The following is a 27,185-nucleotide window of genomic DNA, read 5'->3' as shown; positions in this document are numbered from 1 at the left end:
AATTACAATGACTTAAGGAAGGGCATGGAAATGGAAGTGGGATGGAAAATTTTAAAACAGTGACAATGAAAGGCATGCTTATTGAAGAGATAACCTTCTGGGTCTCATAAGATAGATGGCCACAGGTGGGTGTCTGCAGAGAGCTTTGTGGGAGCCTGAGAGGAAGATGCTGGTAATTACGCTCTAGGAGTAACCCTATATGGGCACCAAGACCTGTCTGTGATCCTGATTTGGGAGGGAACGAAGGGGCCTGGAATCTCTACTTTGGCCCTGGGGATAAAAGGGAGTAGCAGCCTCCAAGACGTATGTAGTGAGGTGTCAGGGGTCATGAGAAGCCCAAAAGGAAGCCTGTCTCAGTCCAGCTACCCCTCCTTCCATGGAGGAGACCATGTATAATCTTCGGAAGCCTGTGAGTTTCCTCTCAGAACTTGTCAGGCAGAAGTTAGGGTCGTTCTGAGAAATTCTGGCAGAGTAGACAGTCATGACCCTGTTTCTTTCATACAGGTGCTGAGGGATGTCCTCAAGGATCTCTACCACCTGCTGAAATACGTGGTGCGCTTGGAGCCTGATGACGTGGCCAAGCTCCATGCCCAGCTGGCCCTTGAAGAGCTGGATGAGATAATGAGAAATTTCCTCTTCCCACCACAGAAGCTGGAGAAAAAGATTGTGGTCTTGCCATAGACCTAGCTCAAAGGACGTCAAGGAGGTAGAGGACCAAGCAGCCAGAGCAGTGCCCAGACGTTCCAGCAGGTGGCCTTACTGCCTTTTTGGTGCAGGCAATATGGCTGACCCTGGACGGCTTTATGTCTCTGGGCATTTGTGTCTTTAGGCAGACCTTCCTAAAGCAGCCATTTAGCCATTCTGCAACTGGCCTGAAGCATGTGTCCTTAGAAGACAAAAGATTACAAATCTCATTTATTTATCTGCACGTTTTTCAGTGTCCTGTGGTATTTAGAGAAGGAAGTCTACTTGATGGAAGTATATCTTTAACATGACTGGTAGAAGTTGACGAATTGGCCATTCTTGTCATTTGTACTGAAGAAGTTGATCACCCTCCTGAGTGGCACATGTGTCACATATCTTGTTATTCTTCTGTGGTGAGATTGTTCTTCCTTGCAATAATGAGGAGCAGCCAGAGCTAGTCATCCTTGGCTGCTCAAGAGGCAGATCAGAGCACAAATGCAGGGAGGGGAAGGAAACTGTTATCGAAACATGCAAAATGGAATAAAATTTTTTTGGCTAGAGAGAACAGGTCTGAATCTGGTCTTCTGCTATTGAGATGGAAAGCTAATGCACTGAGGAGGATTTGAACTCCAGAAAAGAGCATCAAGCTGGTTGAATCTTCCAGAGATGAAGGGTAAGCCCTTTGTTTGTCCCCCTGAGCTATTTTCTTCACTCCCTCTGCTACTATTTTCACTAAGTTGCCCTGATTATAGGACAAAAGAGCCACAAACATCTCAGATGAGAGAGTCTATATTTTGCATTTGGTCTTCTGCTTCTTGAGGGAGGAACACTTAGACAATGGGTTGATTAAATGTGTACCAGAAAGTGGATAGCGTATTGGTGACGTGATGCCATGTTTATTGAAATCATGTCAGATGTAGCACTGTGGACTCCTCTTTACTTATTTATATATTGTGGCCACTGAATTTGATTGCAGCTAAAAGAGAAGACAAAGTGGTACCTTGGTGGCTCAGTCGGTTAAGTGCCTGACTTCAGCTCAGGTCATGATATCAGAGTCCTGGGATCAAGTCCCACATTGGGCTTCCTGCTCAGGAAGGAGTCTGCTTATCCCTCTGCCCCTCTCCCTGCTTGCATTCTCTCCCCCATCTCCCCGCCCAAATAAATAAAACTTTTTAAAAAGAGTGAGAGAAGACAAAAAGGAGAAACAGGCTGACTGCTTCAGATAAGACCTCCCTGATGTCAGCACCTTGACAAGGTTAACCCAGAGCTTCTCGACCAGTCCTCAGCTTTGCAGAGCTAGGTACACAATTTTATCTCCACTCTCTGGGGTAACCAGGCCTAGGGCAACCAAAACACAACTTCCCATATCTCACAGGTGATTGAAGGAGCTGTGTACGAGCATGCCCATATGCCAGTTAACAACAGGTTCTTTCTGTGTGGCCAGATTACAGAGGAGGTTCTTAGCCTAGAACCTTTGTGGTGGGCATTCCTTTAAATTAAGTGGCCTTCTGGGGTGCCTGGCTGGTTGGGTCAGAAGAGCATGTGATTCTTGATCTCAGGGTCATGAGTTCAAGGCCCACAGTGGGTATGGAGCTTACTTAAAATAAATATACTTTAAATAAATAGGTAAAGTGGCCTTCTTACAGATACAGATCATGAGCTAGCTTAGGAAAGAATTAGACCAAAGGTGATTACATGTTTTTGAGAAATAGTATCATTCAGCTAGGGGAGCTGGATTTGTTTCCACTCTACAAATCAGGATGTAGAAAATCAGGATTGGGGCTTTAAGATCAGAGAAAAATCTCCCTTGAACCAGCTGGATATACCCTGAAAATTCTTGTTTCTTGGCATGCCTTTAACTAGACTCCATACAATGTACTTTAGATCATTAGATTGGATATGTTAGATGATTAGATTAACTTGGTTTGCATTAAGTGCATTCCAGTTCTGAAGATAGATCCTAACTGATCACCTTGATTAGACTGAGAAACTCTGTAGTCACACAACGTATTCTCTTAGGGAGTGCCTCAGGAAGCATTCTAGTCCCTGTATCTCCATTTATAAATTGCCTCTTAATTTGAGTTATTTGGCAAATGGCTAAAAGCATCTGTTCTTTATTGATTTTGATGGATTCCATTTCGAAGAATAACCTTTTCTGACCTTGTTACCAAACTCAGAGGAAGGACACCAAAATGTAACCTTCCTAAACATGATCAAAATATTTAAAAGTTTCCAAATTTATATTTACAAATTTATTGTGTGTGTGTGTGTGTGCATAGTATTTATATGTATAAATTCCCTTCGTTGGGAAGGAGCATGAGAATTAAGAACTTCAGGATGGGGGCACCTGGCTGGTTCAGTCAGAGGAGCATGTGACTCTTGATCATGAGTTCAAGCCCTACGTTGGCTGCAGAGATTACTAAAAAAATAAACAAACTTAAAAAAAAAAAAGAACTTAGGGTTAATAAAAATATAAAACTAAAAAAAAGGAAAGAGGCACAGAAGTCCATGGCCAGTGGCAGGAACAGCAATGATGCCCCCATCCACAGGGCTCATGAGGTGTGTCTGGTTCTCCGGAATATGTAACAGCAATGTCCTCCAGCTTGCTCCCATCTGTCCCCTCCTTCAAGGCCACCTTCTCTCTGCAGCCCTTCCAGTCTACTCCCTTATCTGTCCTACTGAACTTGCCTTGGCCTCTCCCCTTTGGTCCCTTCCACTGCCCAGCCGTCCACCATACAGACTCCCTTGGATCATCCATGTGGCCTTTTACTTGGCCCCGTCCTGCCCCATCTCCCTCCTTTCCCTTCGCAGCTTCTTGCTCCTATTTCCAGGCCTGCTGTCCGTTGCTCCTTGGCCTACAGAGGTGGCTCCAAAGCAAGAGACAAGGCTGCAGCCAAGCCCCACGTCTGCTTCCTGAGCTTCGACTGCTTGTTCAGGTGATTTCCTGGAGAGTCTTCTGGAGGGTCTCCCTCTCTGCCGTGTGATTCCTCCTGCTTGGCAAGTGCCCTTCTACAAGCCCTCTGTTCCTTAATCGGAAATCTCCTGACCTTCACTTTGCTCCTTACCATCTCTCTGTACTTGCTAATACTCCTCTCCCTTCTTCTCTCCTTCATCCCTTCACCTTTCCTGTGGCTCTGCCCACCCCTCTGCGTAGAAGGGCCAAGGTGCCAGGGACTGGAGGATAGCAGAGCAAATCACAGCAACGGTGAGAGCCATTTACTGAGCACCTACTGTGTGTCAGATGCCGTGCCAGGCACTGAGAACACCGCAGTGAGCAAAACAGACTGAACCTTGCCTCGGGGGAAGCTCCCATTGTACAGGAGACAGATAATAAAGAAGATAAACAATACAGGAGACAGAATGTCAAGTGAGGTTAAATGCTGTGGAGGAAAATGAAGTCAGGAAGGTGGGTGCAGAGTGTATGGGGATGGGGGCTGTACGTTTAGATCAGCTGTTTAGAGAGGGCCTCACTGGGAAGTTGGTATTTGCATAAAGATCAGAAGAAGGTGAGGGAGTGACCAGGAAGATGTTCTGGCAGAAGAACATTCCAGACAAAGCAAAGGGCAAGCACACAGGCCTAGAGCTGAGAGTGTGTCCGGCAGGTTTGAGGACGGGCCGGAAGCCAGGCTGGCTCCAGGGCAGTGAGCTTGAGGGAAGGGGAGTTGGTGGGGCGGGGTACGGGGCACTGGGCCCGTGGAGCCTTGCAGACCACTCTCAGCAAGGAGGTGGGGGCAGCCCCTTCAGCTTCTTTTTGTCAAGTGCTTAAGGCCACATGGAGGAATGCTGTAATATGGGAAATGCCTCTAGCCCCAAGGGGTTTTGTACTTTTTTTCCTCCGTCACAATGAAGTGGCAAGCCCCATCTCTTACCAGCCCCCTTCTCTGGAAAGCAAATCTACCCCCTCCCCACACCCTTGGTCTGGGAGAGCCTCGCCTGCCTGCTGCCTGGGATGCTTAGCAGAGGCGGGGGTATGGCTGAGGCATCTGAAGGTGGTTCCGTTAGGAGGAATGAGTTGGGGGATGATTCATCTGACCTGTACAAAACCCAATTGGCTTTTGTAGTCTTTTTGCAGAGAATTGCAGCATCTCAGCTGGAATGTCGGTGATAAGGGCGAGGGGGGGAGAGGGGAGCGGAGTTCCAGGAAGGCTGTGGAGCGGTAGCGGTAGCGGTAGCCACTGGTGCCTGACGGCGGGCGCCTGGGCTGCTGTGTCCTCCAGCAAGTCCTGCAGTCACAGACGTTCTGCAGTCACATGCCGCCGGCTGACTGCAGTGCGTGCCACCCCAGCTGGGAACTGGGAACGGATGTGCTGCTGGGGGCTGGGAAGCTGTCTTCCTGGACACTGGCTGGGGCACTCCTCCCTGCTGGCGGGGCTCAGGGCTGCATGCTGGCAGGTGAGGAGGGGACGCAGACCCTCACCACCTGCCCTGGAGGGGGCCATGCCTGCTGCTGCAGAGGGTCGTCCGCTGTTGTCCTCTACGGTTCTTCCTCCGGACTCGGGAGCTCTGTGCAGCCAGGAGAGTTCAGGGACTGTCCTCCCTCCTGTGACCCTGTGCAGGCCCCATGGGGCACAGCATAGGAAGAGCAGTTGCTCTGTGTTCCTTGTCGTTTGGAAAGCAGTTTTGCGTCCAAAACCTCCTCTGCTTCTCACAACAGCCTCTTGGAACAGAGAGGCCAGCTACTGTTATTCCCTGTGGTGGGATTTGGCCCCTGGGCTCCTGGGTCTTAGCCAGACGCTCAAACATCTATTACATACTAGAGAGCCTCCTCCCCCAACCCCCAAATGAATATAGATGCAGTTTGGGAAGAAAACTCATGGTTCATATATCCAGGTGAGCCCGAGCATGTGTGTCCCATGGAGATAGAGTCTGATGTCCACTGACACGTGCTGAGGGGTGCCTACCAAGACCCCTGTGCTTGCCCTGGGCTGCCTCTGAGGATGCCCACCAGCAACTGAGCCCTCAAGTTCGGATACCTGGCTGCATCCAGGTGTGTGTGTTTTCCGATCACATATGTTATTATCAACTCTAACGAATGTAATACATATGTAACAAAAAGAAAAAAAACGCGCCAATTTCACCTCCACTCCAACCCCAGGATTACCGCTGGCGGTGTCATCAATGTCCCTTCAGATCTTTCTCGCCTCTCACACTTCTCTGAAATGAATACAGGCCTGCGTTACTGGTTTCAAAAGCCAAAATAGGATTGAACCATAAATAGTGTCCCACATACTTTTTTTTCTTAGTTTTATGTCTTGGAGACTCTATCCTGTCACTACTCACAGCTCCCTGTCCTTTGTGATGGCACATGTCTCCTGCAGTGTAGGTGAGCTACAGCGGGTGTAGACATTTGTTTCTTGATGGCCCATTGAGCTGTTTCTAGTTTCCAGTGGTTCTTCAGGAACTCTCAACTTACTTCTTTGCATACTGAAGTGTTTCTACAGGGTAGGTCCTAAGAGGTCTAAATGTTGGATCGTGCTGCTTTGAACATTGTTAGTTTTTTGGGGTTTTTTTTTAAGATTTTATTTTTAAGTGATCTTCACAACCAGCATGGGGCTCGTTGAACTCACAACCCCAAGATCAGGCGTTGCATGCTGTACCTCCTGAGCCAGCCAGGTGCCTGCTTTGGACATTTTTAAACGTTTGTACCACCATGTCCACTTTCTGGGCCGATGGCAGCACAATGACACACTTTGTAGGTATACTCACCAGCTTATTAGGACTCTCCTGGAAAAAAATCCTGAGCCCCTGCAGGTCTACTAAAAAGGATTCTTGCCAGGGACACCTGGCTGGCTCAGTTGGTAGAACACACGCCTCTTGATCTAGGGGCTGTGAGTTGAAGCCCCAGGCTGGGCATACAGCCTACTAAAAACCAAAAATCAAAAACGATTTTTACCAGACTCTCAGTTCTGAGACTGTGCCCTAAGTGTTTGGGGATGCCCTCTCAAGGGGTTTGCAGTGTCCCCAGGATAGGGACCACATTTCCCAAGCCAAATTGAGGACATTGGGTCTGATGGCCCTTCAGAGCATGGAGTTCATCTTGTAACCTGCAGAGGAAATGACTTCCGCACATTCCACATCACTGAACAGCATCCTCATGCTGTGAAGAGTTTATTGTGCTCTTCTGTGCGTTTGAGATCTATTAATCCACTAAATCCTCCCACCTGGCCTGTGAGGTAGGTATTATTATTATCCCTGTTTTACAGATGGGAAAAGTGAGGCACCCAAGAGGCTAATTACTCAACCTAGATTACATACCCAGTGATAAGTAGCTAAACCAGTATTTGGACCCAAGCAGTCTGGCTCCCGAAGCTGGGCTTTGAACCACTGTGCTTTGCTATTCCCCATAGATACTCTATTTCCAAATCATGAAAGAAAAAAAAAAGTGTTCTTAATGTAAGTGAGGACCAGGAAAGTGGTTCCCTGCTTACTTAAATGGACGACATATGTCAAGCGAAACATCAGCCGTGATTCCCTCTGAGCAGTGTCCTCGCACACCAAACCCAGGCTCAGACACCAGAATTTGTTCTGTGTCTCATGTTTGACCTCTTTGTTGACCCAGCAGCTAGAGATGAGATCTGCTAAAACTCCCCAGCCCTCCTGCTCTTATACTTGAACAGCTGTCATAACTTGCTTGTCTAAAGGCTTGTTCTTCTTTCTGGGGGTGGCAAAGGTAGCAGACACCCAAGATGGCCAAGATGTGTACAGCACAGGAAGTATGGAAAGTCTTCCCATAGATTCAATCGCAGCCCAGATACATCCCCTTTGAAGGTTTGCTGTTGTTTTGGTTTGGCTTTTTTTACCCTTTCTTCTCCTGGAAGCAGGGTGTCAGTTCTCAGATTGCCTGTTCAGAATGATCACAATGGATTGTTTTAAACTGTGATCTGTTGCGTCTGTATTCCTTGCTTGTATACATTGATAGCTCTATTCCATACCCTCCCTCAAGAGAAAAAAAAAAAAAGAGAGACCGGAATGAACAGCCCTCTGTTGCAGAAGGGAGAAATAAGGTCCAGACACGCAAGTTTTTGCAAACAGGAAAAGACAGGGGAAGGGGAGATGTGAGTGCACGAGGGCAGAGAACCTTGTTCCTCTGTTCCCTAGTTCTTAGGCTCAGCCTGTCGGCCAGCGCCTGCCTCCCCCCAAGAGCAGCGGAGGGAGAGCTGTGGGTGTCCGAAGAGGGCAGTTTGCAGGGAGCTCCCGAGCCGCAGGAGCGCCCTCTCTGCCGCGGAGCTGTGGAAAGCGGCGGGGGCCTTTAAGTGGCTTATTAAATGATGTAAGATTTAATCTTCGCTCTCTTCCTTGGAACTGAAGCCTGCTCCGAACGGTGCCTGGGTGGGGCTTTTCTGATGCACAGCCCCAGTCATCACAGCCGAGGTAGCCTGGTGCTGGGGAGAACAAAGCCACCTGCTCCGCACTGGCAGAGTCTCTAGAGCTTGAACAGTCGTCTCCACCCTCCCCCACCCCAACATACAACACACCTTTATTAGACCACACAGCACTTTCAAAACTTCAGATCCTATGGTGATCATATTAATCCTAGGGAAGGGCCAGCCTGAAATAAGGCTGTTTTTGCTGAAAGAATGGTGGTGCTGATGCCTCAGCTGTGGGGATGGGGGTGGGGGTCAGCAAACTCCCCCAAAGAAACTGTGAGCATCAGAGTTGGAGGCTGCAGCGTCAACCACAGAGGGATTTCTCCCCGGCCAAGGCCAGGACCAAGGGAGAGAGATGGTCATGGGGACTCCATGCTCCAAAAGAGAGCAATTCAGATCCGTTACCCTAACCCATCCTTTGGGTAGGAAAAGCCCCCAAAGTGCAGAAGTTCTTTTGTTTAGAAACTGGAAGGTAATCCAAGTCAGGTTTTGGCAGCTGTGTCCTTCCATTGACAAGGGCTGGCTGGCTTCCCCACACCCCCCAGTTCTCCTCGAAAAGGCAGACAGCACCTTTGCCAACAAAGAGACGACGTCAATCCGATTCCAGGTATATTGCCGAGTTGTGGGGACTGATCCTGCCCATCTGGTCCTGTCCTCTTCTGTGTTTCTCCCTTTCTTCTTTTCCTCTTTTCCTTTGGGCTTGGTAGCTCATTCGTTCATTGTTCAGTTTTTAAGGTCAGTTAATTCGAACAGGTGTGGCAGAGGAAAACGGTGCTGGAGGAAAACGGACAGACACTTCCACGATCTGGAGCTCGCCTCCGGGGTTGGCTGGCTGTCCGCAGTCCTCCGGGAGCCAGCGACGCGCTTGCAAATCTCAGCTGACGAGCATCCTCAGGATGTGTTCGTTCTCAACCTTGGAAACTAGTAGAATCACCTAATGAAATAAAAAAAAAAAAAAATCAAGCCTGGGGTTCACCCCCAGTGATTCTAAATTGATCTGGGATAGGGTCCAGGCAGTAGTGTTTTGTGAAAAGCTCCAAGGTTTTAGAAGTCTAATGTGCAGCAGCCAGATGCCAAAACCCCTGTATTAGTTTACCTCGTGAGAAAAGTGTGTGAGTATGTGTCTGTGTGTGTGTTAAGGGGGTGTCCTAGCTAAAAAAAAAAAAAAAAAAAAAAAAATCTGATAGTAGGCTATACTTTGTTGGGGGAAGGTCCTTCCCCATGAAGGAGTTGGTGGAAACTGCCCCCGCCTTTGGCTCTTCTCTAATTGGTTTTATGGAGGATCCATCTTTTGACCTCCTCTGTGACAATGAGTAATGATGTGTTTCATCAAGGAAGAGGACTGAAGCAGAAATGCCAGCACATTTAAACACTGTTGTTGATGTTATTGTAACAAGAGCTAAGTGAATTTGGAACAAGGTTGCCTTAAGGGATCTGTTTCCCTCCTGCTGCTGATACAGTGGCAGGGAAGGTAGACTGGGATTGTGTTCTACTGAAGTCCAGAAAGTGGGTGTGTGCTTGTGTAATGAGCAAGTGTGCATGGATCCATTTTGGATACAGTGAGTTTTGTGCGCACTGCGGGGGGGCAAGAGGCGGGCAGTTGATAACACCTAGAGCAGAACCTCTTCCTGGGGCTTCCTCTCACCTCAGTGCAAAGCTATTGACATTCATTCTTGGATATCCTTTTTTTTCTTTTTCTTTTTTTTTTTCAGGAAAAGCATCCTTTCAGGGTCCACCTAGAGCCCATCTTCCCGTGCACCTCCCTCCCTTACCCAGGATCACCACGATCCTGGATAAGGGGATAAATGGGGGCTGGCGCCAGCTGGGGTGTGCCACATAAGCTATGTGCCGTGGCTCCTGGCCATGCTGCCAGGAGGAAGACTTTTTATAATTCACTAAAGGTGCTGGATGAGCTAGCACAGCTATGCATACTTCTTCCTTCTCTGCTAAATTCTCTCAAAGGGAAGGATTTAAATAAAGCAAATTACTCATGTTTTGACTACCACTAATCCTGTCTATATCTTGGCCCTCCTGACTTGACTGCTCTTTCTTTTTTCCTTTTTTTAAAAAGTAATTCCTATACCCAATGTGGGGCTCGAACTAACAACCCCGAGATCAAGAGTCAGCTATGCTGAGCTAGCCAGGTGCCCCTTTACTGCTTTCTTTGCTGAGGTTTCCAACCCCTTTTTACTTGAACCCGTGTATGATGTAGACTATACCCCATCTAGCCCCAGGTTAGAAGGAAATTCTATAAATTCAGGATTTATATCATTTTAAAATACCTTTTTATTACAAAATTATTATATTAATAGAAAATAGGGAGACTACAGAGAGAAAGGCAAAGGGAGAAAAATCTATTGTTCCACTACCCCAGACAAGACCTGATCCTGATAATCTGAGTGAACTTCTCTCTTGCCTTTTAATTTATAGGATTTAAAAGAAAACAAGAACATAAATGTAGGCATTCATACATAACAAGTTAATTCTTAGTGGCTGCACAATATCCCAACAGGAAGGAGATTATGGTTGAAAATTGCCTTCTGGATTTTTTTTTTCCTGCATTCACCTAGGAGAGGGAGAGAGAGGAAAAATGCCGGGAAGAGCTTTTGCTGTTCAGGATTCCAAGAAAACCATCTCCAGGTCTGGTTTGATATTAGGGGTTATCTTTCTGGTGTGCCCTCCTGATGCTGACCTTCCAGCCAGTATAAAAGAACCTCGCCCCTTAGTAGGGGCTGACTGCTAAGCCGCCAGCAGAGCAGAGGCCCCTTAATTTGAAATGAAAATGATCCTTCCTTCCAAGGAGGGAGAGAGAGAGAGCCTGGAGTTAAAATCTCACCATTGTAACTGGGGTACCGAAAAGTCCTTACACCTGCTTCATCAAACAGAGCCCCCAGAAAGGGTACTGATAACAGAGTACTTGTCTGTAAGGGGGGCAAGTTATGAAAGGATAACTTTGTTGGGTCGTAGCTGCCTCGCTGTCGTCAAGGCACATACTTTCCACTTGGAATTATGTATTAACTAGTGTTGCAGATTAAGCTGCCTTGAAGAGGAAGCCCTGTTTAGTCAGCTGGGGGGACAAAACCTGCTGTTCGTTGGAGGCCAGTTTAAATTCACCTTCACTAGCTTCAAGAGGTTTTGATTATGGTCAGCACAGAGAAGTTGATGGGATGGAGCCTGGAGTGCTGGCTTGGCTGCCATCTCCCAGTCTCCTCTGCTTCGCTGGAAGGCTGGGGCTGCACGCCATCGCCATCCAGGAGCACTGAAGCGTGAGGTCAGAGGCTGAAGGGGCCACTGTGGCTCTAGAAGCCCCCCCCCCCCCCCGCCCCGTCACTCGCTAGGAGAGCAGCCGAGCAGCACCTGGGTCCTGGCAGGCTTGTCCTGCAGCTTCAAGCCCCAGCCGTGACAAGGGACACTGGATGGCAGACGACTCTTGGTGCGAGGTGCTTGAGCCTTTCACAAGTTCGGATTTGAAACGTGGCAGAAAGGTGAAATCTTTGTTGGTGGACCTGTCAGCTTCAGTTACCTCAAACCCACCGAAGCTTGGAGAATGGCCCTTTGAACACTCCAAATGATAGACGTCTCTTTCTCTTGATGATCCCCTCATTTCTGCCCTCACTTGTGCCCAAGAGAGTGACACCGCCTGCCTGCAGGGACACTTCCTGAGGGCAGCACCAACAGTGCCCGCCGCCCCCTTGCACCCCTTTGCTCTGGCTTATTGGCTTGTTAACACACCTCTAATAGCTGTTCCCGCTCCTGAGCCCCCCAAACCGCAGCTCAGCTGTCCCCAGACAATACGTGTAACTTACTCCCATCTTGCACGGACTTCAAGAATTCTCCATCACTGCCAAATAAAATGCAAGCTCCTCGTTCAGGCACTCAAGGCTCCAGAATCTGCCCTTAGCATCCTCCTCCTCAGCAGCTACAACTCGGTCAGGCACTCCTTGGAGCAGGTACCGTTGCAAGTTCTTCAGTGTACATTTTTTTTTTTTTAAGATTAGTTAATTTATTTCAGAGAGAGTGGGAGCAGGGGGAGGGGCAGAGAGAGAGGCTGAGAGAGAATCTCAAGCAGACTCCCCACAGAGTGCAGAGCCTGACCTGGGGTTCGGGGCTCTGCACAGGGCTCGATCTCATGATGAAGTTCCCCCAATCTGAGATCATGACCTGAGCCGAAACTGAGTTGGCCCCTCAACCAATGGAGCCACCCAAGCCTCCCTACCTGCTCTTGTTCTTAAAGCTCTTCTTCCCATCTAGAATGTTCTTGTCTTCCTACATAGTCAGCTCAAGTTCTCCAGGGAACTCTGCTCAGCCCACTCCAGCTCACAGAGATCTCTTTCCTGAAATCCTCAAATTCTTCTAGTTGGATTCTCTCATCAACACCTAATTATAAACTGCCACTTCTCGGGGCGCCTGGGTGGCTCAGTGGGTTAAGCCGCTGCCTTCGGCTCAGGTCATGATCTCGGGGTCCTGGGATCGAGTCCCGCATCGGGCTCTCTGCCCCGCAGGGAGCCTGCTTCCCTCTCTCTCTCTCTGCCTGACTCTCTGTCTACTTGTGATCTCTCTCTGTCAAATAAATAAAATCTAAAAAAAAAAAACAAAAAAAAATAAAAAAAAAAAAAACCTGCCACTTCTCAAGGTATTTGTCTTCAAAATGGATGACTGTCTAGATGGCAGGGACCAGCCCTAGACTTCCTGGTGCCAAAGCATCATTCCCTTCTCGGGGCTGGTGTTCAGTGTCAAATGAATGTTGAAATGCAGCACACATTTTCTACTGCTGAGCCAAACAGGGAGGCTTTATCCTTTGCAACCCATGTAAAAGCCAGTTCAGCAACATCTGAATTCATGTTTTTAAGTCAGTTGGTGTGGAATTAGTCCTATTCTTCAATCCCCAGTGGAAAGCAGAGATAAACTTGAGCTTTATTGTATCAGCCCCTTAAAGATTCCCCTGCCCTCCTCCCCTGGAAGAGAAGAGTGCAAATGGGGTACTGCAAACTGGATGTTAATTACAGGCAAATCCTCTCTGGCACAGGCTGGCCACAAAGGTAAAGATTCTTCTTGCCGTCTGATAATACAGGGTCACTGGCTCTGCAGATCAGAAAAAGAGAATTTGCTTCTCAGGGGAAGCCAGCCAGGGGGCCAAGCCAATGATATTGCATCTGGACCCGCTGTTCATTTAGGAGTTTTTAATTGACTAGCCCACCGCCTATAAAACTCCCTGGAGCCAACTGAGCGAGATAGACAATAAGCCCATGGGACAAAGTTGAAGCCTTAGAAATTAACTAGGCATGAGATGTTCCTGGAACAACCCCAGGAAGCTTGCTCCCAGAGAAGTCATGATGCTGTTGTGTTGAGGGCAGACAGGATCTTTCCAAATTGGCTGCTCCATTCTCTCAGCTTCTAAACAGGTCACTTATAAGCAGCCAATGGGCTGTGTATGACTCACAGACACATTTTGCCTAGCCTGTGTACTATTCTTTTTTTTTTTTTTCCTTCCCAACATTTGAATTAGTTGCCAACACTACAAAATAAGGAGATTCCACATAAAAATCTGGATTTCTGGGGCATCTGAGTGGCTCAGTTGTTGAAGTGTCTGACTTAATTTTGGCTCAGGTCATGATCCTGGGGTCCTGGGATGGAGTTCCTCCCTGTCCAGCTCTCTGCTAGCAGGGAGTCTGTCTCTGTCTCCCTTAGCCCCTCCCCCTGCTAGCATGCTCACTCTCTCTCTCCCTCCCTCTAAAATAAACCTTTTTTAAAAAAAAAAAGATTTTATTTATTTATTTGAGAGCGAGAGAGAGAGCATGAGAGGGGAGAAGGTCAGTGGAAGAAACAGCTTCCCCATGGAGCTGGGAGCCCGATGTGGGACTTGATCCCAAATCACAACCTGAGCCGAAGGCAGTGGCTTAATGAACCACCCAGGCGCCCCTAAAATAAACTTTTTTTTTTTTAACTGGATTTCTGGGCGCCTGGGTGTCTCAGTTGGTTGAGTGTCTGCCTTCAGCTCAGGTTGTGATCTCAGGGTTCTGGAGTCTAGCCCTGTATCAGGCTCTCTGCTCAGCAGGGGAGTCTGCTTCTCTCTCCCTCCCCCCACCCCACCGCTGGTGCTCTCTCTCTCAAATAAATAAAATCATATCTATATCTATATATCTGGATTTCTGATTTCTCTTGACAAAGGGCACCTGCACCCTTCTTACAGGGACATCTTCAAATGGGATATTCACTCCCATCAGGCTGCTTCATTCATTTTTGTCCCCCCCCCCCCCCAAGACCCTGCTTGTTTTCCCTGATCTAAAATGTTGCAGATTACAGATTTGGGTGGGAGGTGGGATCAGATAGCTCCTCCAGTGTCTGGCTCTCTGATGATGCCCCTGGATGTGGAGGAGGCAGATCGGGGCTCTAGGGGAGTCCATCATGCATTGAAGGCAAGGTATTTTTCAGTGACACTGATCTCTGAATTTCTGGTCACTGAGAATCACATCCTAGAGGAATGAGCTTGTAGAATCCAGAACACTGGCAAACAGATGCCGTTCTCCGGTTGAGGATAACTGGAGTTAACTTTTACTGAGCACCTGCTCTCAGAGAACAGCCAGTGTTCTCAATTCTTGTAACAACCCTGTCAAATACTCAGTCACATTTTTGGGAGGAAGACACTGAGGATAGTGCCACACAGCTAGTGGCAGAACTGACTCCAAAGCCTTCGTCTTAACCAAAGCTGCCTCTCTCCACCTGTGCGTTATTAGCTCTTCTTAGGGCCCATCTCAGGTTAAAAACATATTCCCATTGTGGATTCAATACTAGTTTTTAAAAACACACAAAAAAGGATATTTAAACCATATAGCGTATTAGTGATGATTTTCTCAAGCCAAAGCATGAAATGATTTGATTTCTGTACTGCAAGATGGGGGGGGGGGGGTGAAGCAGGTGTCTTTGCCAGGGGTTTTTGTGTGCCTGAGGAGCTCAGCAATGAGCATGAGTAAGGGTGGGCAGGCAAGTCCCTGAGCCCCTAAGATGTCTTCCTTTCTTTTTTTAAAGATTGTATTTCTTTGAGAGAGAGCATAGGCACATGAGCAGGGGAGGGGGGTAGAGGGAGAAGCAGACTCCCCGCTGAGTGGGGGAGCCCCAGATCATGGACTGGAGTAGAAGGCAGAGGCTGAACTGCTTGAGCCACCCAGGTGCCCCAGCTCCTAAGATTTCTAAGAGGAGCTGCTTGTAGACTGCAACTAATGTTGCTATAAGTTTGTTTGGGAAATATAAGCTTGGGAATATAAGCTTGGGAAGAAGTGATGAAAATTGTCTCAGGTGTGTTTGGAGGACATGTAAATTCATTTTTACTAGTCTTTATCTCTTCAAGTTTTTCCAAGATTTAGAAATCGGGGTCTAAGTCAACTGGCTCTGAACTTGCTCTGCTAACAACTCCCCCACCTCTCCCTGACCCCACCCCATCTCATCCAAGTCCAGCAGCAGCTTTTGGGGTCCTGGAAACCACTGGCTATAAGGTCAGTTGGGGATTTAGGAGGTTACGGATGTCGGAAATAAAGGTGTAAGAAAAGGGGAGGAGGAACTGGTTTTGGCTTTAAGACACAGGAACTTCCAAGGTTCCTGCAAAACCATTTGGAGCTTTTGCAAACCCTTAAAGTCATCAGCGCCCCACTGCGGAATCTAAGCTTGTCACAATTGTTAACACCTTCTTTGAACAGTCTTTTTATATTTGACTATTACTCTTATGCCTTTTTTTTTTTTTTTTTGCGGGCAGAAAGGTTCTGCTGTCTTGGTTTTAGGGAGTACCCTTTACAGCGAACAGCCCCTCCGCGTGCCGCAGTCGGGGGAAGATTTCCATCGCCTCGGCGGTTTTGCAGAGTGAGTAGATTTCGAGGCGCGAGGGTGGCGGAATGGAGAGATGGAGAGTTAACAGTTTTGGAAGTCCCTATGGGTTATATTGAAAGTTAACAACGCTCCAGGTTGCTCAACCTGCACAATGACCGCCTCCTCCTGGGCAGCTGGTCCCGGGGCAAGCGCGGAGGAGCTCGTCCTCTGGCCGCCTTGGGAGAATCCACCTTCCCGGGGCGCAGAGACCGGCTGGAGCCGCGTGCACGCGGGATCCCAGGTCCCGCCGAGCGCCGGCCGCTTATAGCTCCCTCCGACTGAGCCAATAAGGGGGTGCCCCTCGCGGCCCTCGGGGGGGCCCTCCCACTCTTCCCAACTTTCCCGGCCCTAGGGCCGGAGGAGGGCGCCTCTCCCGGCGGGGACGCGCTCGGTACTTAAAGGCGGCTCCGTGGGGCCGGCGCTCGTCAGTCGGAGCGCGCGGCGGCGGCGGCGGTGCACCGGGGCGAGAGAGGCGCGGCGAGGCGCGGCGGCGGAAAGGAGCGGGAGGAGGGGCATGGAGCCGCCGCGGGCCTGCTGAGCACCGGAGCGCGGGCAGCCGGCGGCACGGTGAGCGCGGGCCCGGCCAGCCGGCCACATCGGAGGGGCGGGCCGCGCCGCGGCGCGCGGGGGCTGCGCCGGGCTCCAGGGGTGCCGCTGGCAGAGCCCGGCGGACCCCCACCGGCTACCAGCCTCTGCGGGCGCTGCGTCCGGCGCCGGGAGGCCGGCTGAGGGCTGCAGTGTCTCCAGGCTTCACCGCGGTGGTTCCTGCGGCCCCCTCCCCACTGACCCCTCCTCCCTTTCTTCCTCCATCCTCTCCTTCTCCAGCCTCGCCTCCCTTCCTCCCTTGCGGCTTCTGTTTTGTGAATGGATTAGGGGGCGGACGACTGTGCGGGGCACGAGGCTGGTCGGAGTCTCTCCCTCCCCCACTCCCGCCCGGGGGCTCGCACCTGTCCAGCACCAGGATGACGGGTGCTCTGGGCCCTGCGGGTCAAGCCGGGCCACGGCCGCATGTATCTGCGGGCCCGGCCTCCCCTTCCCCAGCCGACTCGGAGGGGCCGGGAGGGCGGCCGGCCGGCCAGGCGCAAGGGGAAAAGCCCCAGCCCCCGCGCACAAGTTTCCATCCCGCCGCGTGTGGGCCCCGTAGCAGGGCACACCTGTCAGCTGGAGAGGCTGCACAGTGGCAGCCCCGCAAAGTTTCGGGTGTAGATTGGCGGCGTGCGTCCTTGGCTGAGGGTTTTCTCCTTCAGTCACCTGGAGGAGAGGTGTCTTAGGGAGCGCCCCCCCCCCCAACGTAGTGTCCTTGAAGCCGGGTGCGCATTACCTACGGGAACCGAGGTCTAGCGGATCTCTTCTGAACGAAATGGGGGTGGGTGAGAGGTGGTCGAGGTTCCCCTCTCCCCGCTTGAGGTGGCACGGCCCCCTCTCTGGGCAGGGGCGCCTCTGCCAGAGCCCGCACCAGCACCTAATTGCTTGTGGGGTTTTGGCTGCGGGACATTTTTGGTCCTCGGTGGGGTACGGGGTGTCAGGGTAGTGCCTTCAATTCGTGTGCGGGGTTTGGGGGTCCTGCCCGGGAGAGGAAGGGGCCGACGACACCGGAGATGCTGCCTTTGTCTGCAGGCACACTTTGCCAAGGTAGCTGGGGCCCAGAGGAGATGAGCAGGGCCTGGTCCGACTGATTTCTTGGGTTTTCCGTTCCTTCCCCGCTGAGTCGTGGGAAACCGGCACGTGGGTGTGGCCGGCGCCGCCTTTGCCAGGAGGCGAGGCTCAGGCTGGGGGTGAGAAGCCTGGCGAGTGCCTTCCCGGCTGCATTAACCTGGTGGGCACCGCCTCCGGCATTGCACCGAGGCGGGGCGCCAGCACCCGGCAGGTTGCCTGGCTGGCCTCAGCGCCCCCCCACCCCCGCCCTCTCCCAGAGCGCAGGTGGGCAGTGGTGTCCTGAGGCGCCCCTTTGGCATGTAAGGTCTAGAGGTCTAAGGGGCAGGGGGCTGTCCTGGAGGGGGTGCAGGGCCTCCGGGTCCCTGAGCCGCAGGCGCATTCGAGTGTGGGGAGCTACCAGGGAAGGAAGCAGGTTCCCAGGAATGGCAGGGCAGAGCGCCTGGAGGCCGGGCTTCCCGAAGCCGCGAGGCTGCCAACAGCACTTTCCGGACCGCAGCTGCTGGAATGCTGCTGCTGCCTGAATCTCAGACCGACTTAGGCAGTGGCTGCGTGTTCCTCACCTATCCTGTGTGGCAGGTGGTAGGGGCACAGGCACTGCTCCCCTGGCAAGAAGGTGCATTTGTGTCGGAGCGAGGCTCAAGGGTTGGTTCCAGTAAGACCTAGAGTTGGAGCTGGCTTGGAAGCGAGACCCCTGTTGCCTATAGAGGGTGGGTGGGTAGCATTGGAAATGGGAATCTCCAGATCAGGCAGGTGGCAAAAAAAGGAGATGGGGAGAAGGCATGGGTCAGAATGAGGAGTGGGGAGCTGTCCTCATCAGCCCCCCCCTCTCTTCCCCAATCAGCCTTTCAACTTGGGTAGTTCTTCAGAGCAGGAAGTGCTTCTAATTACAGGGAAAGTATTTATTTACCTGAGCCCTATGGAGTAAGAAACCATTAGAACCCCCCCTTGTGGGGACCCGAGGTCTCAGACCACTTGGGCGAGGTCAAGCAGTCAGGAGGGGATAGAGCTGTGTCTCAAGTACAAGTCTTCGGTGCTGAGTGCTAAGCTCTTTTCCTCAGGGTAGATGCGGCACTAAGGCCTGACTGAGTGCAGATGGAGTCTGGCAGCATTGCCAGGTGGACCGGCACAGAGCTGCGTGCGGGCACTAGGACCAAGTGGCTGGGGCTTCCCAGGTAGCCTCAGGCTGCTGCAGTGGTGGCTGCAGTTCCCTCTGGTGCCCTGACTGCTGGGTTTCCAGGAGAGCTGTCCACACCCCAGCTCTCATTTCCTCTTTTTTCCTCTGCTTTTCCCAGTTGCTTTCCCTTTCTTTCCTGCCTCTACAGTAAATGAGAAAAAGGTGACATAGCAAAGAACACAGGGCAACTTTCTCTTAGTGATTTTACTGTTTCAAGAGAGAGAAGTTCCTCCCCCCTTTATGTTTCCTGCTGTTTCTCATCTTTTCCTCCCCCACTTTTTTCGTGGGCCTCATGGGTGGCTGTGCTTTACTTCCCCTCCCTCTGTGGAGGACCCTGATGGGTACCGAGCAGGTAGAAGCTCTTGGCCAGGGGCGCCTGGGGGGCTCAGTGGGTTAAGCCTCTGCCTTCAGCCTCAGGTCATGATCTCAGGGTCCTGGGATTGAACCCTGCATCTCTCTGCTCAGCGGGGAGCCTGTTTCCCCCTCTCTCTGCCTGCCTCTCTGCCTACTTGTGATCTCTCTCTCTCTGTCAAATAAAGAAAATCTTAAAAAAAAAAAAATAGAAGAAGCTCTTGGCTACTGGCTGCCTCCTTGGTCACCCCCACTTTCCCGTCCCTGGCCCTGCGTGTGCTCAGAGCCGCCTGGGGCCTCGGGCTCATCCTTCCTGAAGGTCGCCTATAAGAACTTTGGGTCAGGCAGATCCCAGGATCGCTGTCCACCAGGTGGGGATCAGAGAGCTCTTTCTGGCTTTGGTCGAACAAGAATACACGCTACTCAAAACGCTTTACATATAATCCATTTCACCCTCAAAGATGCTACAAGGTTAGTGCTGCAATCCCCGTTTCACAGATGAATGAACTAAGGGGCAGAGCAGAGGCACACAGAATAAGTGGCAGAGCTGGAATTTGAACCCTGGGGGCCTGGCTTCTGAGTCTGCACGAGTCTGCACACAGTCTTCCTCTCGCTCAGTCAGTGGCAATGGTTTCGATGAGTGGGTCCTTCCCCCTGTTCTGGGGCTGGCCCAGAGAAAATGCCCCTGCTCCCACTGACTGGAAATGCTGCCTTCCGCCTGACTCCACACCTCCCTCTCTCCTTCCAGATGCCGGTGCAGCTAACGACAGCCCTGCGTGTGGTGGGCACCAGCCTGTTTGCCCTGGCGGTGCTGGGCGGCATCCTGGCAGCTTATGTGACAGGCTACCAGTTCATTCATACCGAGAAGCACTACCTGTCTTTCGGCCTGTACGGGGCCATCCTGGGCCTGCATCTGCTCATTCAGAGTCTGTTCGCCTTCCTGGAGCACCGGCGGATGCGGCGGGCTGGCCGGCCACTGAAACTCCGGGTGCCGTCGCGGTCGCGGCGCTCAGTGGCGCTCTGCATCGCCGCCTACCAGGAGGACCCCGACTACCTGCGCAAGTGCCTGCGCTCAGCCCAGCGCATCGCCTTCGCTGACCTCAAGGTGGTTATGGTGGTGGATGGCAATCGCCAGGAGGATGCCTACATGCTGGACATCTTCCATGAGGTGCTAGGGGGCACTGAGCAAGCTGGTTTCTTCGTGTGGCGCAGCAACTTCCATGAGGCGGGGGATGGGGAGACGGAGGCCAGCCTGCAGGAGGGCATGGACCGCGTGCGGGATGTGGTGCGAAGCAGCACCTTTTCGTGCATCATGCAGAAATGGGGAGGCAAGCGAGAGGTCATGTACACGGCTTTCAAGGCTCTTGGCGATTCAGTGGACTACATCCAGGTAAGCGCGCCTTTACCAGGAGTGTGTGCATGTGTCTGGCGGGCTGGGCGTACTGGGCAGGGATTTTAGGTCCAGTTGAGGTCCTTTGTGTTGTGTACATCCTTCCTCTGAACTTCAGAAGGCACTGAGGCCACTGCTGCTCTGAACAGTAGTCCTGGGGTCATAAAGACCAGAGATGGAATCCTGGTTCTTCTCCTACCTACCTGTGGGACTTAGTGTGCACCTCTGGCCTGGTATCCCAGTACTAATAAGAGCTACCAAGTGGATAGCACCTAATTCATACCACACACTACTGTAGGCACTTCATACATATTAGTTGTTCTTTTTTTTAATTTTAAGATTTTATTTATCTGTCAGAGAGAGCACAAGCAGGGGGAGTGGCAGGCTGAGGGAGAACCAGGCTCCCCACTGAGCAAGGAGGTCGATGCACAGGACTTGACCCCAGGACCATGACCCGAGCTGAAGGCAGATGCTTGACTGACTGGCCTACCCAGGTGTCCCTACATATTAGTCCTTTTAACCCTCATAATATTCCTAGAGGATAAATACTATTACTATTTCCACTCATAGAAGGTGAATCTGAAAGCCCTGAGAATTTACATAACTTGCCTAATGTCACACAGTAGTAAGGTGCAGAGGTGGGATTTGAGCGTAGGCAGTCTGCCCATATCCATTCGGCCTTATTACCCTTGGTAACATGAGGAGAATCTGTCGCTAAGGAGGTGTGGTAAGGAGCAGAAGAAATCATGGTCCAACTCACTGTTGTTTCAGTTCTGGGCCAGAGAGCCCTGCTCTACCCAGTGTCACATTCGTGTTTTGAAGTGGAGGGACGCAGCAGAGGCTCATCCCGCAGCTCAACCCTACAGCAGTCCTACAGGGTGCCTGTAGGGTACCAGTACCTACAGGGTCCAGCACGGCTAGGACCCTGAACAGATTCTGCCCAGCTTCCAGTCAAAAAGGTCATTGACACCAGGCTGGAAATGTTATTAGGTTAACACAGTTAACACAGCTCCCAACTTTCAAATAACAAAACCTAGAAAGAACTGATGAAAAGCTCACATACTTCAGTACCAAGTAGAAACTGCACTGAGAACCCCAGTTTCCGGTCCAGCACCCACATGTCCACCTCTCTGTTGCATTTCTTGTCCGCACATGCCAGAGGGTCTTGCCCATCTAATGGCTGTCATGGCAGCCCACCTGTGTGCCAGCTCCGCCTTGCTGGGGGCATGTTGAGTATACCGACATTGAATGTTCTCCACTGTACCCACCTAAAATTAGCTTGCTACTGGTGTTTGGTTTAGGCTTTTTTGAAAGTTGCATCCTCAGATGAATTGGTACGTTGGCCTATTTCTGTCTTCCTAGGGCCTTATAGGGAGGGATGTTGAGGCATTTAATTCTACAGTTCATCTAGGATCACAGGGCCTCTGAAGCTTTCCTGGAGACTCAGCAGGCACAGGAAAAGCCCTTGAACCCTGGCACATGCTCAAGCCACAGGGACTCTGTCTACTCCCTTGTAGCACAGAATTCCCTAAACCTGCCACGCATCTTCCTTTACGGATCATCTCCTGTGGATTCATTCTGGTGGATCAACAAATAGGCTCACACACCTGAGCCAGCTTTTTTCTTTATGGCTCTGGGCTCACTGCCTGGGGCAGCCTGGGCTTCAGCCCTGTTTGGTGGATTTCAGCCTGTCTTCCAATAGCCCTGCTGTGGGTGTGACAGGAGATAGCCCTGCTTCAGCCAGTAGGGAAACCCAGGCAGACAAGAGCTCTAACTTCCCTACCCTGATCTATTAGAAAGACACCCCTGGAGTGAAGGAAGCTGAGCACCCTGAAGAATGGGTTAGGGACAGGGCAGGAAATAGCCCTGAGACCAGAAGCACTGGAAAGCCTGGCCTGTTGGCTGAAGAGGCTCTGGGAGTCTGGACTGAGGCTCTCAAGGCACCTTCTCCCAAGGTGTGCTGGTGGGGAGGTAGGAGGGAACAGGTGTGATGGCTTTACCTGGAGCCCTTTCAACATTTTGCTGCTTGTCTCTGGCCACCATGTCTTCCAGCCTTGCAAGAGAAAACCCAGCAAGGTTGGGGTGTGGCGGGGCAGCCCCCTTCCTGAAGGCATTAGCAACTTTACTAAAAGGATTTTAGGCTTTTGCAAAGCAAGGTTTAGGCTCATCTGTGGAAACTGTTGTTTGCTCTGTTGTTCTGCCAGTGATTATCTGGGCCTTGTCAACTCAGTAATATTCCAGAAAATAAGGAGTCAGCCAAAAGGGTAAGTGCTCATAGCTCAGGTTCAACTAATAATGGACCTACCTGTTAGAATCAGACCATGAGCCTCCTGAGGGAAGGTGGGCAAGTGGGCAGGATTTGATCTAGGCTCTGGTTGGAGGCAGCTGTTGCCAGCCTCCGTGCTCATTCAGAGTAAATCCAGGTGTCATGTCAGTGCTTTAAGGTGCCAGACTCAGGCTCCTGAGAAACCGGGTGAGCAGCCCTTGGACATACCATGCCCTGATCTTAGACACTTGGCCAAAAGAACACAGAGGGCCTTGCAGCGGTATTAGTGGGGTACCTAGGGCTGGGTGGATACATCCTCCACTTGTGTGCTCTGCGGGTTGTCCAGGAGACCAGAGGCTGAAACTGGGAAGACCATGTTAATCTAGGAGAGCACTTTGGGCAGCAGCCTCATGGCAAGAGCCATTTCTTGGCCTCAACTGGAGTGTCTGCTGACCCGGGTCTAGCCACTGTACCTGACATCTGATTTCAGTGTGTACTTCCTTTTCCTCCAGGGAAATGTTCTGAGACCATTTCTGTGAAGCCTCGCCCTATAGAGGTTAAAAATTGGCCCAGTGCTAAGCATTTTTCCCTGACACCGAGTCTCCAGGGTTTCTTTTGTCAGTCTAGTGGCTGTCAATGTGGTATCTAAACTCTCCTTTTCCTTACTTTTTGTTATTCATCTGACCTATTCTATTTAGCATAGATCTCTTTGCTAGTAGTGGCAGTGAATCCTATGAAGGGTGGTTATGGCCCTGAAGAGGTGAGCAGCATGCGGTGGACACAGGCCGGAGGTCAAAATGGGCTGACCACACACTCCCTCCACAGGTGTGTGACTCTGACACCGTGCTGGATCCAGCCTGCACCATCGAGATGCTTCGAGTCCTGGAGGAGGACCCCCAAGTAGGGGGAGTTGGAGGAGATGTCCAAGTAAGCAGTAACGAGGGATTCCTGGGGGTGGGATCCAGACTCTTTTCTAATCCAATGGATATGCCTGGCAAGTGAGCATCTTGACTATTATTTTGGAGGTGCGTGAGTTTGTGGTGTGTCAGGGCAGTGTGTGTGTGTATGTGTGGGGGGCCTCTTTGATAGTTCTCACTAGTATCAAAAGGCACACTAGGTACCCAATCTCTTTTCTGGCCTTTCTCAACCTGAGGAAGAAGAAAATCACTGAACAGGTATGTAGTAGAGAGCCCTTGCTGCTGGGAGGGGCTCGGTGTTCTGCGGCTACTGATCACAGAGGGTGCTTGTTGACCGTAGTGCAATGAGCACCTCCCAAGTCAGACCCTTGAGAAAGCCTTGTTCTTAAGGAAGGGTTGCGCTGCATGGTGAGAAGGCAGTATGGCAAGATTAAGGGGCCAGGTCTTCCTGACGGTATTGCTGGTAACAGATCAGGTCTTCCTGAGCAGCTTTCCAACTGTAGACAGTTGGCTGTAGGACAGATGGCTGGGGGGTGCTATGCACCCTTCTCAAGCCCTTCTCTCTGCCACCACCACAAGCTGGTTCCCGAGACTGCAGGTGGCTCTGAAGGCTAGAGCAGCATCACTGGGACAGTCAGTGCAGAGGGCAACGAGGGGATGAGGAGAGTGAGTGGGTGGGACTGGTTCCTCCGAGCCTCAGGTTTTCCAGCTCTGACTGGGTTAGGACTGATGGCCAGGTACTGAGCAGTGGGCTACAGGACTCAGGATAAAGGAGGCCTCATGGCCTCAGGTGTCTCTCTCCCGGGGCTCAAGTCCCCAGGTGAGAATGCCCAGCATCTCTGGTTCCCTTGCAGATCCTCAACAAGTATGACTCGTGGATCTCCTTCCTAAGCAGTGTGCGGTACTGGATGGCCTTCAATGTGGAGCGGGCCTGCCAGTCCTACTTTGGCTGTGTGCAGTGCATTAGCGGGCCTCTGGGCATGTACCGCAACAGCCTCCTCCAGCAATTCTTGGAGGACTGGTACCATCAGAAGTTCCTAGGCAGCAAGTGCAGCTTTGGAGATGACCGCCACCTCACCAACCGGGTCCTGAGCCTTGGCTACCGGACTAAGTATACAGCGCGCTCCAAGTGCCTCACAGAGACGCCCACCAAGTACCTCCGGTGGCTCAACCAGCAGACGCGCTGGAGCAAGTCCTACTTCCGGGAGTGGCTCTACAACTCTCTGTGGTTCCATAAGCACCACCTCTGGATGACCTACGAATCAGTGGTCACAGGTTTCTTCCCCTTCTTCCTCATTGCCACGGTCATACAGCTTTTCTACCGAGGCCGCATCTGGAATATTCTCCTCTTCCTGCTGACAGTGCAGCTGGTGGGCATTATCAAGGCTACCTATGCCTGCTTCCTTCGGGGCAACGCAGAAATGATCTTCATGTCCCTCTATTCCCTTCTCTATATGTCCAGCCTCCTGCCAGCCAAGATCTTTGCCATTGCTACCATCAACAAGTCTGGCTGGGGCACTTCTGGCCGAAAAACCATCGTGGTGAACTTCATTGGTCTCATCCCTGTGTCCATCTGGGTGGCAGTCCTTCTAGGGGGGCTGGCCTATACAGCTTATTGCCAGGATCTGTTCAGTGAGACAGAGCTAGCCTTCCTGGTTTCTGGGGCCATCCTGTACGGCTGCTACTGGGTGGCCCTCCTCATGTTGTATCTGGCCATAATTGCCCGGCGATGTGGGAAGAAGCCAGAGCAGTATAGCTTGGCTTTTGCTGAGGTGTGACACCGCCCCCCAAGCAGAGTGGGAAAAGTGCAATGGGTAAGGGAGGGAAGGGGAATGGAAAAGATGGGGTGGGAGGGAAGAGGGTGTGCTGTTTTAGTGTATTAATGGTCCAAAGGACAAGTCTTCAGTGCAAAGAACGGTGACTGTACTATATGGTCTGGGGCAGTTCTGCTTACAGGAGACACCACCATTCCAGCTCAGGGGGCAGAGACTTGTTTTCATGCCATCCATGTGCTTGCCTCTGCATGCGTGGTAGCCTCTGGGAAAGATTCCACCTCCTTCCCCAGGATCCAAAGGGAACCCAGAAGTGTGCTAAACCATTTAGTTCCAATCAGTGGCAACTTCTGATAGGTAAGTGACAGCCTGTGGCAAGGGGTTCTCCTAGACAATCTGAACACAACTACAGGTGGTGCGAGAACTCCTGAGATCTGGACCAGCTAGTAATGTGTCCCCACCCCCAGCCCCACATCTAGCTATCAATGCAATAAGATTGTGCCTAAGATACAAGGCCCAGAAGCCTGATCTTTGGGCATCAGAAAACAGGGTCCAAGAATGGTGCTTTTTATGGGACATACTCCATTCCACATCTCCACATCCCAAGGATGAGCTAGACTAGCAGGGAGTTGGCACTGAATTGCTTTTGAGTGTGTATATGTATCTGTGTTAGAAACTAAAGTCTGCCAGGAAGAACAAAGATTGGTGGTGGTGCTAGGCCAGGGCCTGTAAGGAGGTCTTGGGCCGAGAGTGTCTCACCTGGAAACTGCCTGACATCTAGATGAGCTTGTCTGATCTCTGCTGGGGAGAGGAAATGTTTTAGTCATCTCCCAGGAAGGTGAAACCCCAACATGCTCAGAAAGGAAGTGAGGGCTCAGGAATTTCACCCCGTATACTTCTGAATTCCTCTCTCAAACTCCAGTGAGTCTAAGAGAGCCTCTTCCCTTTGCTTTCTTCGAGGGGATGCAGTCACCTCTTCCATCTTTCTCACTGGTTAAGTTTTTCAAGGTGGCAACTGAGGCAGAGCCTGGGTCTCCCAGGCCCCTCTGCCACAGGCACCCCTACCCTCAGCAGGTGGGGGAAAAACCGATTAGGAGCCTTTGACCAAATTAACTACAATCTTGGAACTGCTTGGACAGATTCCTTAGCAGCTGGCTAAGCATGCATGACTTTCAGGCTACAGTTCTTGACAATCATTTCCAATGAAAGCTTTTCAGCATTCCCTAAGTGAAGCCTCAAATCCAAGCTGGTCATCTTTGAGACTGTGCATTATCCTCAGTGGCTTCTCCAGGGAATTCTTAGAGCCAAGTCATTATTGCACTTGCTTGCTTTTTCCCAGAAACCAAACTCAGAGATGGAATTGGTTCCCAAACCCTAAGGTTCTTCCTTTCTCTCTCATGCCCCTTGAGGCTTTCTCTTCTGCTTTTTGGGGCAAGAGGGAAGGCATTTTCTAGAGCTTGGCAACCCACAGACTATTCTCAGCTCTTGCGTTTGAAACCTGGGATCGCGACTAAGCCTTTGACTTAGGGGATACTTGCTTGCATGTGTGCCTGCTCGTGCTCTCCAAATGTCCATTCTCAGCAGGGCCTGCTAAGCCCTCAGAACCAGCACTAAGGTAGACAAGGACTTGAGGGGGCAAGCCTCTAGTGTGCCCAGGTGCTTCCTACAAAGGAACAAAGTGTGCTCTAAGCCACAGATTGGCAAAACCCTGGTGCTTTCTTTCATCTCGCGTGAACACAAGGGTTTTCTAG

General features: G+C 51.1%; 2 protein-coding genes across 3 annotated transcripts in view; both read left to right on the top strand.

The window, feature by feature from the left end:
• Positions 1-1,244, top strand: part of TANGO6 (transport and golgi organization 6 homolog) — a 180,663-nt gene extending 179,419 nt beyond the window's left edge. The window contains exon 18 of the mRNA XM_045987224.1: positions 505-1,244. Within this exon, the coding sequence (XP_045843180.1) occupies positions 505-681 (177 nt within the window). The 3' untranslated portion in view covers positions 682-1,244. The remainder of the gene's footprint in view (positions 1-504) is intronic.
• HAS3 (hyaluronan synthase 3) lies at positions 1,237-25,461 on the top strand. Of its 2 annotated transcripts, XM_045987228.1 has the most exons (5): positions 1,237-1,357; positions 15,799-15,902; positions 19,838-20,479; positions 23,571-23,672; positions 24,517-25,461. In XM_045987228.1, exons 1-5 carry the CDS (start codon positions 1,351-1,353, stop codon positions 25,438-25,440), a joined length of 1,779 nt encoding a protein of 592 aa, XP_045843184.1. In that variant the 5' UTR covers positions 1,237-1,350; the 3' UTR covers positions 25,441-25,461. The 2 variants fall into 2 exon arrangements, with proteins under 2 accessions (XP_045843184.1, XP_045843185.1); XM_045987229.1 differs by lacking the exons at positions 1,237-1,357; positions 15,799-15,902 and adding an exon at positions 16,363-16,475.
• The last annotated feature ends 1,724 nt before the right edge of the window (positions 25,462-27,185 follow it).

This window comes from Meles meles, chromosome 19 (genome assembly GCF_922984935.1).
Source record: "Meles meles chromosome 19, mMelMel3.1 paternal haplotype, whole genome shotgun sequence".
Taxonomy (NCBI): Eukaryota; Metazoa; Chordata; class Mammalia; order Carnivora; family Mustelidae; genus Meles; species Meles meles.
This window is presented reverse-complemented; position numbering and strand designations above follow the sequence as displayed.

Bases quoted from the DNA above. Each gene is read 5' to 3' on its own strand.
- HAS3 (XM_045987228.1), top strand. The intron at 20,480-23,570 runs GTAAGCGCGCCT...CTCCCTCCACAG, and splicing joins ATTCAGTGGACTACATCCAG to GTGTGTGACTCTGACACCGT. The intron at 23,673-24,516 runs GTAAGCAGTAAC...GTTCCCTTGCAG, and splicing joins GAGTTGGAGGAGATGTCCAA to ATCCTCAACAAGTATGACTC.